This window comes from Malus sylvestris, chromosome 5 (assembly GCF_916048215.2).
Source record: "Malus sylvestris chromosome 5, drMalSylv7.2, whole genome shotgun sequence".
NCBI classification, from domain to species: Eukaryota; Viridiplantae; Streptophyta; class Magnoliopsida; order Rosales; family Rosaceae; genus Malus; species Malus sylvestris.
Window position 1 is genome coordinate 12,078,776 of NC_062264.1, and position 13,747 is coordinate 12,092,522.

General features: G+C 36.2%; 2 protein-coding genes across 2 annotated transcripts in view; one reads left to right on the plus strand and one right to left on the minus strand.

The window, feature by feature from the left end:
* The window catches only part of LOC126622418 (uncharacterized), a 148,601-nt gene that overhangs the window by 58,930 nt on the left and 75,924 nt on the right, over window positions 1–13,747 (plus strand). The window lies entirely within an intron of this gene.
* LOC126622417 (uncharacterized) lies at window positions 8,248–10,387 on the minus strand. Its single transcript, XM_050291141.1, has 4 exons — window positions 9,432–10,387; window positions 9,202–9,291; window positions 8,845–8,912; window positions 8,248–8,665 (listed from the first exon to the last, which is right to left on the minus strand). The coding sequence occupies exons 1-4, from the start codon at window positions 10,047–10,049 to the stop codon at window positions 8,530–8,532; spliced, it is 912 nt and encodes a 303-aa protein (XP_050147098.1). The 5' UTR covers window positions 10,050–10,387; the 3' UTR covers window positions 8,248–8,529.

Genomic DNA, 13,747 nt, shown 5'->3' on the forward strand with positions numbered 1-13,747 from the left:
ATAGGCGTTGGGCCATATTAGACACAGAACCTGCACACTGAACACTTAGAGCCAGAGAATCCTTAACAGCCAACTCATCAGACCGTTTGGAAAGTAGTCTGTTATCTTTGGGAGTGAGAAAGTTCCTGGCCACCACCGCAGCAGTCATATCATTCTTCATCACGGAATCCCCAACGGTAAGAGGACCAGTAGGGGATAAGAAGGATGGGTGTCATATGTTGTCTGGAGAAGGCGTGGCTGCCTCTTCAACAAGGTTCAAGTCAAAACGACGGTCGGAGGGGCCAGACATTTTCAAAGGTGTTGAAGAGAGAAGAGGTTGGACAAATCAAGATCTTAGAAGTGCAAGAAGGGAGCTTCTACTGGTGAATATTCAAGTGTGCTTTGGAACTTAATGCCAGCCTCTATAAAAATCTGCACTCGACGGAGCTTCAGAAAGTCAATAAAATTAATACTAGAGTTAACTATCCATCTATCCTCATATTGTCTAAAGATAAAAAGATTAGAGATAAGATTCATAAAATTAAGCCACCAGATTATTTAAAAGACCACACATAATAAAATAGTCAGCATTGGAATAGCTTACCTCCTGCTCAAACGGACTAGCTCCCAACGCAGCATGGGATGCCAAACGACACTCACAAGCAAGAGAAACGCAGAGGGAACTCCAAAGGACAAAATTAAAACTCACCTAATTTGTCATAATCCTAACCCATCGCCGCCAAACCACCAGAATAATCCACTTGACAATGAAACCAAAGCAATCGAAATCCTGCAATAAAACACAAATATAGAATCCAACAAACCAATTATACAGAGACCAATCAAATTTAGACCTAAGGACTTCCCCAGGTCTAAACCCTTCAATATCCCCATGAACGAAAACATTAAACCTTGGGACAACCCAAAACCAAACGTGAGGAGAGAGCTTATGTCTAATTAGCTTCCCTAGCTCTGAAAACCCCTCAATTATCCTAGCCCAATCATCCACTCTAGTATTTCCTTCTTCTCCCCTAATTATCAAAACCACCTTAATTAGCGACTCCCGTCCTTTCACATCCCAAGGAGTAATAAACCTTAGGGGTGTAGTCAAACTCGGATTTGAGTGATTTTAAAAGACTTTAAAATTCTAGTGTAGTCAATTAAAAGATTTTAAAGGATTTTAGAATCCATTCAAATCTAGGTGTAGTCAACTAAAGGATTTAAAATCTAGGTGTAGTCAATTACAAGATTTTAAAGGATTTTAAAATCCATCCAAATCCAAGTATATTTAAAAAATTAAGATTTTGGAGGATTTAACTAAGTTGTGGATTTTGTGGGATTTGAGAGCTAAAAGTATATATAACCAAGACTAAAAAGAATCCAACCTCACTCCTTAGGATTTCAAATCCTTCCACCACAATCCATTCAAATTCTTTAAAAATCCATTTCAATTTTGTAGGAGTCTTTAATCCTCTTAAATCCTATCTTAGTTTGACTACACCCCCTTAAATTCACAAAAAGAACGAGTAGGACGCTTATCCTAATCCAAATTAACCCCACCTTAGTTCTAAGGAAGCTCCTTCGAGAGAGTCGGCACCGACGCTAGTTTTCTCGCGCAAACCCAAGCTCCCCCATTTTTTCCCCTTTGATTGCACAACTTTTTCCCCTACAAAAATTAGCTTTTCCCAAATTACCTTCTATCACATATTCCCCATATCTAATTAACATCAAACTAGGTAATAACCCCAGGAATTTGCAAGAGATTGAGCAGCTAAGCTCAAGAATCCCGATTATGATTGAAAATACACCTCTAAACCTAACCAACCATAACTTACCCATCCCTTCAATTTTCCTCTGAACATTATCATTCACTCCCCAACCAGAAGCTAGAAGAAGAATTCTGGCCAGACCATAAAAAAAGCCCCAATTTTGCACCGACGGCGCCTCCACCTCCAGAAAGAAAACCCTAGCATTCCCTCAATTCTGATTTTGATTACTCATTTTTATTAATGGTTATTAGATTTGATGAGTTGCTTTGTTATTCTACTGCATATCACTTTTTGTATCATAGTTGCATAGTCATAGTCGATATATATACTAGTATTTTAAAATGTTGAGTTGTTTTATTATCCTACAGCCTATGACTTTTTATCTCATAGTTCCATAGTCATAGTCGATGGATACTACTTGTATTATAAAAGATATGCAATAGCATTATGAATGACAAACTGGATTAGGGTTTTTTTTTTCAAAAACAACTAAGTACAAGTATCATATAAGATAAACTTTGATCGTGTAATTTTCCTTGATAAGATTGTTTTCTATATATTCATGCTTATACAAGGGAGAGTTTAAACTATAATCAAACTCTTCCAAGGCAGCCCATGATCTTTGAATGAGTCAAATATTTGACACACCTCGACCTGAAATGTCCACTTGGACTTCAAATCGAGCTATACTGGCTGAAACAAGGAAGGTGACGAAGCGATGTGGAAAATGTGAGTAAATTTAAACCTAAAAGTGCCTAAATGGAAAAGTGCACATGTGAGCGAGAATAAGAACTATACCTTGGGAGTAGGACATCAGCATTTGCCAGAAATCCTCGTCGACACGAAAGCTCTGCTACTAAAATTTGGAGCGGTGAAAAACAAGGATGAGTGTGCCTAAAATAAAGCCTTGTAAAAACCTTTTCGAAAACATAATAACCTTTCGCTGTAAAACAAGTATAGTTTCCAAAATACACATACTATGTATAGTATGAAAATACTTACCATAGCCTACAATAACTCAAGAATTCAATACATCATAATATTTGTTAAATAGACACCTAACATCTGGTAATTACATAATGAGCACAAATACCAGGCGAGTACAAACACCAGTGCAGCACACGATGAGCAGATAATATAAATATGATCATACAACCACAAATCGATAATTCTAATTAACATAATACTATTCAATAAAATATTAATCATGGTCATAAATAAAATCCCATAGTAGTACGCATACTTGTGAATCCCATAGGATTTAGCATAATTTCCTAATTCTCATCAATATGACATTTCTTATAAACGTTAATTTAATTATGGCATCACGTCAAAAATTCATTATTAAGTATATATGAAAACTAAATATATATACGCACACAATATAAAAGAAAATACCCACTCGATTACTTGCGAGGTCACAGCCATTGAACTAAGAAAGTTGGAGACTCCGATAGTAATCACACCTAAGCATAATATTGGGTCCCCTCAATAAAACTCAACTAAAATGATTAAATTTGAGAAAACGAAGTGCGGATTTGGAATTAGGGCATCGAAATACACTAAGAACGGTCCCGGACAATTTTCGTAAAAAGTAAACGAAAAGTCAACGTCAACTATAAAATGTCAACCAAGTCGCCGGGCCAGTCAACTATTTTAAAACTTCAAAATTTCACTTAATTGATGCCAAAAACGGACTCGAGGCATTGAAATTAGCCAAGGAGAGGTTCCGACAAAAATCTGAAAAAGTCAACAGAAAGTCAACATAGGGAATATGAGAGAATATTCCCTCTTCTTCTTCATTACTTCGGTCACTGAGGGCACTGCCGGCCGCCGGGGACATCACCGAAAACTGGGTTTTTTGTTTTTTGTTTTGATTTTGTTTTTTTTGCTGAAAAACTCAACGGAACTAGGTTTATTGGCCGGATTTCTAGAGGATTTTCAAATGGCTATATCTCTATCATTTCTCAACCAAAATTGACCCATATCAAAACGAAGCTGGAGAAGAGTAAAACAAGATTATACCTATTTGGAGTTAAAAAGTTGGCCAGAGATGGCCTGAAAATGCCTGCAAAGGCGTGCAGGTCACCGAAAACTGGGAAAATTCAAATGATTATAACTTCTTCCATACTTCACGAAATTGGGTGATTCAAAAAAGAAAAATCATACCTCTCGACGAGACAAGAGAATGGAACCTTTCTCAACGACTAACTCACAGTGGATTGGCTAGAAAATGGCTGGAAAGGTCGCGACCTGATTGAGATTCGATCTTGACGATCCAGAAAGAATTTCGAGGTGAGGTTTGGGTGTTTTGAGCTCGTGGTGCTCTTGGTTTGGATGGTGGTGGTCGAAAAATTGGTGCACTATATATGCATAGTGACAAAGAGAGAAAGAGAGAGATGAAAGTGAGACTGAGAGAGAGTTCGAGAGTTTCCCAATGAATGGGGAAGAAGATGCCATGTGGAAGAAAGGGAGAGGAGAGTTAAGTGGGGTGTGGGCCCCAAAGCCCGAAAAATTAATAAAATATTTAAAATATTCCACCAAATATTATTAAAAATAATAACATAATAATAAAATATTATTAAAATAATGATATAATAATATAATAATTATAAGAAATATATAAAATAATAAATAGTAATTTTTACAAAAGGATTCTTTGAATTCGTAGTTCCGTAAAACCTTCCACGTAACTCCGATTTTGATTCTGCATGCACCTATGCGTTCGTACCGTCGAGTTCTTCGAGAATACCTTAAAATAATGGCTCATACGCATCACAAAATAATGATCAACTGAAGTCAATAATCTCGCCTCTAGGGTATGTTCGTCAATTCGTACTTTTAAATTTATAAAGTTGTTAAATTAAGGATCCGTTGTTATGTATTGGTGAAACTTCAAGTTGTAACCATTTGGATGAGATGATATTTGAATTTGGATATGGCGGGGTTTGCTTATCATGCCCCCACACGCTGAGAGGTAGACGATGAATGGAAAGCTTGGAAAGAACAAGATTAAACCTTTTTGTCTATAATCCTTTTGTCAAAAAGTCTGCGATCCGATCTTTTGTGGAAAAAAAAAAAAAAAAACCAACTGTAAACTGTTTTCGAGTAACATTTTCGCACATGTAGTGATAATCCACCTCAACATGGTGAGTTCTGGAATGAAATATTGGGTTAGACTTAGATACCAAAGAGATTGCTGAAATAATGTCACACCAAATCTGTGGTGGTAAAAATAGGAGTTGAAGATCAAGAAACAATTTTCAAAACAATGATATTAGTGGTAAGACGATGCATATATTAGCAAACTTGATTGACAACAACAGTAATATCAAGCCTTGTGAATGCGAGATATTGTAGGGCTCCAACCACACTACGAAATTTAGTCACATCAGAGAGAGGTTCACCTGCATAAAGATTAAGACAACAACCACAATCTGTAGATGTTGAAACATGTTTACAATCAAACATATTTGTACATTTGAGCAAATCTGAAACATACTTGTGATGTGAAAATTATGTTGACACACAAATTAACCCTCTTGTTATCAATTGTAGCAAAGTATGTAAGTAGGGATCGTTCTAAACCGGGGATTAGGAGGGATTGCAAAATCACTTGAAAACTGACTCAAATACGTAAAAACAAGTGTAAAACACTAAACTAGACTCAAAGAATGCAAAACTAAACTTTAAAACACCAAAACAAACCAAAAGACTCAAAACAGCCCAAAAACACTCAAAACTGCCTTAAAACCACAATCTGGGCAGTTTTGAACACTAGACACAAACTTGGACGAAAATTGGTTTTAACTTGACCTAAGACACTTAAAAACACAAACTAAAGTGATTTCTAACTACTATGACTCAACTAAGTAAAGGGGGATTGATTTTGGACGAATTTAACTTTGAAAACAGAAACTTTGAAAATAAACTTTGACAAAAACGTTTTGATGAAAACTAAGATGGTGAAAGGCTAGTTAGAAGGTTCCTTCTCCACACATGAAACATATGCATACGACTCGATTTCCAATTACTCTTTCAATAAACCTTAAATGACAATGCCCCAAATTAACTAGATTGACCAATTAATTCTCAGATTTCCCTAGATTCATTGAATTGAATGGGATACGCATTACAACCAAATTATTCTTATCAAGGACCCTAACTATGGAATACGCATGATAGAGACACATATCAAAGATCATTAAGTTCAATGGAAATCATAAGCATTGACGAGGCATTCATAACTATGGGATACGCATGTTACTCTTGCCTAGGATTTACTTAACACAATCGTGACTAGCGACTTTTACTACTTATGAATATAAGTTAATAACGATTAGGTGAAATTCCCTTATACTCTAGCATCAAATTCATGCTTGCAAACTAAGTGTCGACCCTCAATCAACATACATAAACATGTTATCAATCAAATAGATAAGTAAACCACATTCACGATTCATGAAATCATAATTGGACGAAATCAAGTCATATAAAACATATGATCATGGCTTTGAATTCCCCTCTAACTATAAAGAAATTAGTTCCTCATGTTCGCAAACAAACAAAGATAAATAAATTTAAACATTGAAACAAAGATAGAAAACACCTAGAAACGCTCCGACAATCCAACGTCTTGAATGGCATGCACGGCTCCAAGTTGTCTTCCTTCTTCTCCTTGCAAACTCACGGCACAATGAGGGATGATTGGTGAATGGTGTAGTGAAAATCTGGTAGAGGGTGGTGAGTGAAAGGGTGCGGCAATGGGTTGTATATATAGGCTGAAAACCTCATCTCCTAGGTAGCAAAGGACAAGGTTTTAAAGGCCTAAATTGCATAGGATAATAACATCCAATCCTATAAGGAAAACAAGTCAAAAACCCAAAGGGATTGGGAGATAAGGTGTAGCACAAAGAGTGTGAAATGATAAGGCTTCTAGAAACCAAAATCCTAAAGGAAATAGGGTAGAAAATTCGGCACAAAGTGTGGTTTCTAGAAGGATAATGCAAGGCAGATTTTTAGGCTTCTAGAAAGGTTCTTAGGTGTCATCTTGGTAGGATAAGATAAGGTCTTCTAGAAATCCCATTTTAAGCATCCTAATCTAATTAGAAACCCTCCTAAGTGGCTGGAATGTGGATAGTTTAGGATAAGGATAAGATAGGATAGGATAAGGTTTGATTGGATAAGATAAGCTAAGATAAGGTTATGGATGAGGTTTTGGATAATACTCCTTATCTTGAGCTGATTCTTTGGCTTTAATTCTTCTTCTTCATGTAGGAAACCTTGCTTGAGTAGGAAACTTCATATATCTAGGAATCCATCTTCAATTGGGACTCCTTTAGTGATTAGGAATCCCAATTCATTTAGGAATCCTTCATTCAAGTCATTTCCTTCTTCAACTAGGAAACTTTGTATCTTCAATTCTTCAACTTTGAAACGCCTTCCTAGCTTCACCAATTCCTCAAATTCGTCCATCCCTTGTGCTTCATGTGCATGAACTCCATTTTAGCCCAATTTTGCTCCAAAATGCTCCAAATTGCATCCTTTTGCTCACTTTGTCTCTAAAACCTGAAAACACATGAAAATAGCTTAAAAGACTAACTTAACTAAGAAAACACAACATAAATGCATAAGAACTAACTAACTAAGGCGCATAAATATGCTCCTATCAACTTGCTTGAAAGAGATAGAGACCACTAGTAGAATGTTGTACTTCCATGCCCAAAAGAATAATTTAGTAATCTGAATTGGTTTTTGTATACATAGAATTGATTTAAATGGAGTTAAATGAAACGATAATCTAATTTTCATTTAAGGAGGGACTATTTTGTTCTCTCTCTCTCTCTCTCTCTCCCTCCAAAATCCCCCACTGCAAACTTGCCTCTTTCCTTAGCTCTCACACTACCTATCTCCTTCGACCCTCTCTCTAAGTACAAGACTTTAGAAACTTATGATGAAGCTCTGACCCATCCGCCGTATAGTTTTGAGCATATGATGGATGAATGGCACTGGCTCTACATTTATTTTCAAAATTTCTAATTTTAGGAGATGGACGTCTTTTAGGATCAAGCAGTTGGCTGATGAATTAAGTTGTCGGGTAAAAATTTACCTTTTTAATTTGTTTTCCTTTTTTATAAATCTTACCCAACGAAATTTTTGTCGGGTTAAATATATTTTATTATTATTTTTCATAAATTTAAACTTTGTTCGATGAAAGATTTCAGTTGAGCATGTATGGTTCATCGAGCTAATTGGTCAACACAATTTGGTTCAATGAAATGGTCATGGAATGTCTATTGGGCAAAGACCTATTGTCCAATGGTTTCTAATTTTTGTCGGGCAAAATTTCGTGCAACGACATTTGCGGGACGATCTTTGCCAGATGAATGTTTGTCGGGCGAAATCTAAGACGACGAATTATGAGCTCGAGAAACAAAAAGGTTCTTTTTTTTTCTTTTTTTTTTGTAGTGATGTCACCTTTGTTTCATCACAAATAATGTAAAGCAAAAGTGCACAGTATGCATTCAGCAAGTTGTGGCTCAAATATTTTTATTACAAAGAAAATCAACCACATCCTCTAAAGAAAAATTCGAGAGATGAAAAATAATCTGTTGCCTGATATAAGCTCAAAATATTTGTATTTTCCTTTCCTTCGATAGGCCTTTTGATCAGCCTCAATAACAATTTACAACACGAAATGAACCGATTAGCTTTTGCAAAACAGTTATTTAAATTTCAAACTATTAGAGTTTAAGTGGTTGCAATTTGCAAAGTTTGTTTGCTATTCGTGCACATTTTCTTCTAACAGGGAAGAGAGAAATTTCTTGAGTTCCTTGTTGTATACAAATAGTCCTTCCACTTGAACAAGGTGGCCCGTCTTCTCTATGGACTGTAGAGTTGCGTTGTCTCCAAGTTGGCTGTTATATAATCAGAAGACCCCAATATAAATGGATTATCATCATATAGTATGTATCTGAAAAATTTTAATGAATATAACAAATTAAGTGATTCGATCCATTTTAATTAAGGTTTACATTAAAGTCAAAGTTATTGAATGAGTAAAATAATGTATATGTCTAAGACAAGTTAGGCATACAGTTTGAGATTATTGGCAGTTTCCATGTTGAAAATCTTGTCATTCTCTCCCCACAAAAGATGCACACGCTGCAAGAAAACGATCGAGACATTAGTATCAAAGGAAAGTATTGGAGAAAACATTAGATAGATCACTTTCCTTGATTTTGTTAGGACACATTTGATAGCCATTTGAGGTTTCAATTTTCACCAAAATAACTTTCAGTAGCAAACAAATGTTATTTTTTTAGCTTTAAAAAAAAAGTAAAAAAAAAAAAAACAAAATGGTTATCAAACGGCCTTAACATTACCGAATTGTCTAACATATTTGGATAACGGCGGACATAAAGATGTAGACTATCCAAAATGTATAGAAAACCTGTGGGTAATGAGCCGCTGTAAAGTCCTTGTCATCCACAATCAATGCATCCAAAAGTTCCTCACTCTCTTTTCTGTGTTCAAACATAACCTGCAGCCATGCACAACGCTCACATATATGCATTGACTCAAAAGTTTAAGACCTCAAACGATATGCATGAGTACTAATCCAGATCAATATGCATGGGTGGGTTAGGATAAGCAACTATCTAATTAATCCAAATAACATACCTCTAAATAGTGTTTGTAAATCCAGTCTGGGAGATGCGGAAATTTATAGGCAGCAATTTCAAAAAGGTTTCTCACACCTTTGACTGAGTCGGGAAGCAAGTAATCTGACCAGCATTTGAACCCAAGTCTATCAAGAGATGCATTAGTAATTGACCTGGTTAAAGCCATAACTGAACAAGTCACCACCATAGACTCAACCAAATTAGGGTACAACTCAGCCATCTTAAACCCAACCATGCCTCCATAGCTCAGCCCCACCACGGTGCACCTCTCCACCCCAAGTATCCTCAAACCCTTTGCCACACACTCCGCTTGAAACTCCAGTGACCTATCCGGTTTATCCGTAGTGGAGCCTCCAAAGAAGAGAAGGTCCGGAACATAAACCGCGTAGTCTTTAACAAGAGATAGCACTTGAAATTGCCATGTGGTGATACCATCCATTGCAAACCCATGGATGAATACCACGGCGGGCTTGGATTTCTGCTTTTCTGTAATTTTATTGGGCACCCAGAAGTTCATGATAGTTCCTGGCTCGATTTCCACTGTTTGGGGTCTCATCCCTACTAGCTTCATAACCCCATGCAGAATAAACTTGTAGACTGGAAAAATGTTCCCCATCTCTCTCTCTCTCTTTCTCTCTCTCTCTCTCTCTCTCTCTCTCTCTCTCTCTCACGAACACAGAGGCATAAAACAATTACCCGGCATTTAATATAAAGATAAGTTGGCTTCTGGCAGTAGCTAGTATGTTTTTTGCATGCATGATTTTCGCACGTTAGGCAAGAGATAGTAACATAGTAATATACCATGTCATTTGATAACAAAAGTAAAAAAGGAAATACCCATATGAATTCAATGAATATGATATAATTGAAATATACAGTAATCTGAAACCGTAGCATCTAGAGAAAGTGGAGAACAAAAGTAGTCATAGAGGAAAGAGGAAGTAGGAGAAACACTTACTTTTCCTCCTCCCCTTCCTTTCACACCTTGTTTTCTTTTTCTAGTCTATTGTGTTGAATAATAAACATTTTTCTTTGTGTAATTTCATTAAAAATCAACATTACAAAGCGCACACATGAGGACATGGATATGCATTAGTAAGATTTAGGTCAATATGACCGCCTGCCATTGTTGTTTCTTCATTTTCATCATTTGTGACCATTCCTGCCACCCTGCAGTCATTGTAGAAAAGTTAGGTGTGACCATTCCTGCTATTCCTGCAATTCATTGTAGGAAGTTACACAAAATAAAGTGAGATTGATTATCTATCAGTAGTCTACCTCTCTGTAAAGATGGTTGTGGGTGTGTATAGCTGAGCAAGGGTTAGGTTTAGTAAGTAGTAACATGTTTTTCCTTATTTGAAATAAGACAAGTCATGAATCGAGAACAAAGAATGAATGAATGAGACTACCTAGCAGTCTACCCCTCGTTTTCCATACAGAGCATAACCTTTAAGGATTTGACAACTTGTTAAAACCCCTAATAAGATCACAAGTTTATAGTTATAACGAATACCCAAAGAAATTGGGCAGGTTAACGTAAAGGTGCAATTCGGGCCCAATCAAACATATACAAATCTTGTTATCAAACTCGTATCTTACCACAGGCACGTCAGGTGGGAAGGTTTAATCATAAAACTCATCATTATAATTGGAAGCAGAATTGCTCCATATAAGTTATATTCAACTTCTTTTCCATTTTCTAATGTAAGATTCTTGTATTCTTTCAACATGTTTAAAATTCATTAGTTTATATTTAGTTGAGATTTCTAGTCCCCTTGCTGTCTAGACTGGATTGCAGTGTTTCTTTTGTTAACTTGAGCTCATCCAATCCTCATTAGCATTTAATGTTACCACTACTACATTTAACAGTTATCGCAACAAACAAGTATTGGTCGCGCAAAGCGTTTTCCCATTGCATATGAGTCAAAGCAATGAACATTTCATCACGCAAAAGTCGTGAAAAAAGACCTTAAGCGACAAACGGTCGCGCAACGGTTTTGGACCTCGTCGCATGAAATTTTTAGGAACAAAGTTCTTCATCGCAAGAAATGCTAAGCTACGAGTGTCCATCGACACGATATATACCTGGGGACGACTAAGCGTCGTCTCAATTGATTCTAAAATGGGCAAAATAATTCAAGAACCCTAACTCTATAAACCCTAATTTAAAATGATGAAATTCTAATTAAGTAAATTAAAAAAGGAAAATAATCTCTTGGAGATGCAGGACCTCGGCTGGGGCGAAGAGAGAGGGTGAGAGACGGAGAGGGAGGGTGAGAGATGTTGAGAGAGGGTGATAGATGGAGAGGGAGGGTGAGAGACAGAGACAGAGGGCGAGAGATAATGAGAGAGGTTGAGAGAGAGTGAGGGAGGGAGGGACTGAGGGTGAGAGAAGGTGAGAGATAGGCGTCGGAGGACGAGAGAGCAGTTGGAGGAAGAAGAGAGAAGAGTGAGGGGAAAAGGCTGTTTGGAAAGAATTAATACAGAGATTCTTGCACAACGAAAGCTTCGTCACACAATAAATTCAAAATTTCATGAAATACTAAATTGCCCGTCCAGAAATTCTAGGGCACCAGAATTACTCGCACTTGCACGACAAATACCAAGATTCATCCCACGAAGCTCCTTTGCTGTGTATTTATAGACATTCGTCACGCAAGTAACTGAAAATAAAAATTAACATGTAAAATTAAAGCACTTGCGTGAAGAAAACTGGGTTATTTCTCGTGCAAATGTGTCAAATAAATGGTTAATTTTTTTATTTGATTAAAATTTATTCTAAAAAATAAATAAAAATAATTATTTATAAAACAATTCACAAATAAATTGCATTTACACCGCAATTCACAAAGTAATTTACAAAAAATATCATTTAATGTATTTTACAAAGCAATTCACAAATAAATTGCATAAATCTTCATCCGAACTATAATACCTTTCAATGTTGTCGCTATCATCATTTTCATTGTCTCATTCCTCCTCTTCGAGAAGTATGTCACTGCCGTCGTTCACGTCCATTGCAACATCGTATCCCAAAAGATTACAGAGGCCAATTGTAATTGACTCAATCGATAATTCGATTGAAGCCACTGCTTGTACTTGAAATGGTTTTTTGACAAGATTTGTATCCCAGAGTGTTTCCACACCAATTTCCATCATCGATTCTAGACATTAGCAGGGCTGGTCCTAACTTTTTTTTATTCTAGGGCGAAGGCTAAAAAGCGTGCCTTTTTTCAATACACAAACATATATTAAAAAAATTAAAGTGGGCTGGAACCCAGTCAAAGCTGGGGGGCTAGGCCCTCATGCCCATATTATATTACTTGAAAAATACAATTAAAAGCAAAATCATATACAACCAATCCAAACAAAACAAAACTCTTTGAAATTTCAACCCTTCGAAGTCGTCTTCTGGCATTTTTTGAAGCAAAATCATCAATTATCATTATACTCCAAGTCTTCAACCTTATCTTTTTCAATGCATAAGATTGCTGATCCATTTAGCCTAGCTTCAACCAAGTGGTCCGTAAGTAATTTTCAATAATTTTAATGTTGAAAAACTTCTTTATGCAGATGCCACAGTCATAGGTACAATCAACAATGCACGATAAGCAATCAATACATTTGGACACATGTTGATTTCCCTTGCAAACTTCGCTATTTCCATGGATGTCCAAGGCCTATTAGATTGAAGTGACTCTTTAGGTAACACCATTTGCAATATTTGTAATTCAGAATATAAGACGGCTCCATCTACATCAATGGAATTTCCATGTTTCAAATGTGATTCAAGATTTATGCCACACTCTTTTAGCTCGTGAATGTCTAATGAAATTAACTTTTTTTGCATCGAATAAGAAGCCAAAAATAGATTCAAAATCCTTGAATTGTTCAAACTTGTGTTTCAGTTGAAAAAGAGCAATATCCACAATAACAAGAAAATAATTTGTTCTAAATGATTCTTCAGCAAACTGTTGTTCCTTCTCATTATCATCAATTTCATTATGATGTCTTTTTCTAGTTCTATGACATTTAGTTTGAAAAACAAGGTCAATTCCCCGAATGAAGTGCAATTTCTTTAGCATTAATCACAGCAGAAGTAAAACCAGTTTCTCTGTAGTTTTCATATAATGTAACAAGTGCTTCCAATGCCTTCATAGCAACATGAAAACGCATTTATTCATATTGTAATTTTGTGCTCACCATGTTAATCTTTAACAAAATGTCATACCAAATAATCAAACTTAATACAAAGTCAAAACTTGAAAGTTCTCTTGATGCTAAGCATCTTGCATCCCTATTCAATTGGGGATT

Bases quoted from the DNA above. Each gene is read 5' to 3' on its own strand.
- LOC126622417 (XM_050291141.1), bottom strand. From the start codon at position 10,049: ATGGGGAACATTTTTCCAGTCTACAAGTTTATTCTGCATGGGGTTATG. The intron at 9,292-9,431 runs GTATGTTATTTG...GCATGGCTGCAG, and splicing joins TTTACAAACACTATTTAGAG to GTTATGTTTGAACACAGAAA. The intron at 8,666-8,844 runs GTATGCCTAACT...ATTATATAACAG, and splicing joins ACTGCCAATAATCTCAAACT to CCAACTTGGAGACAACGCAA.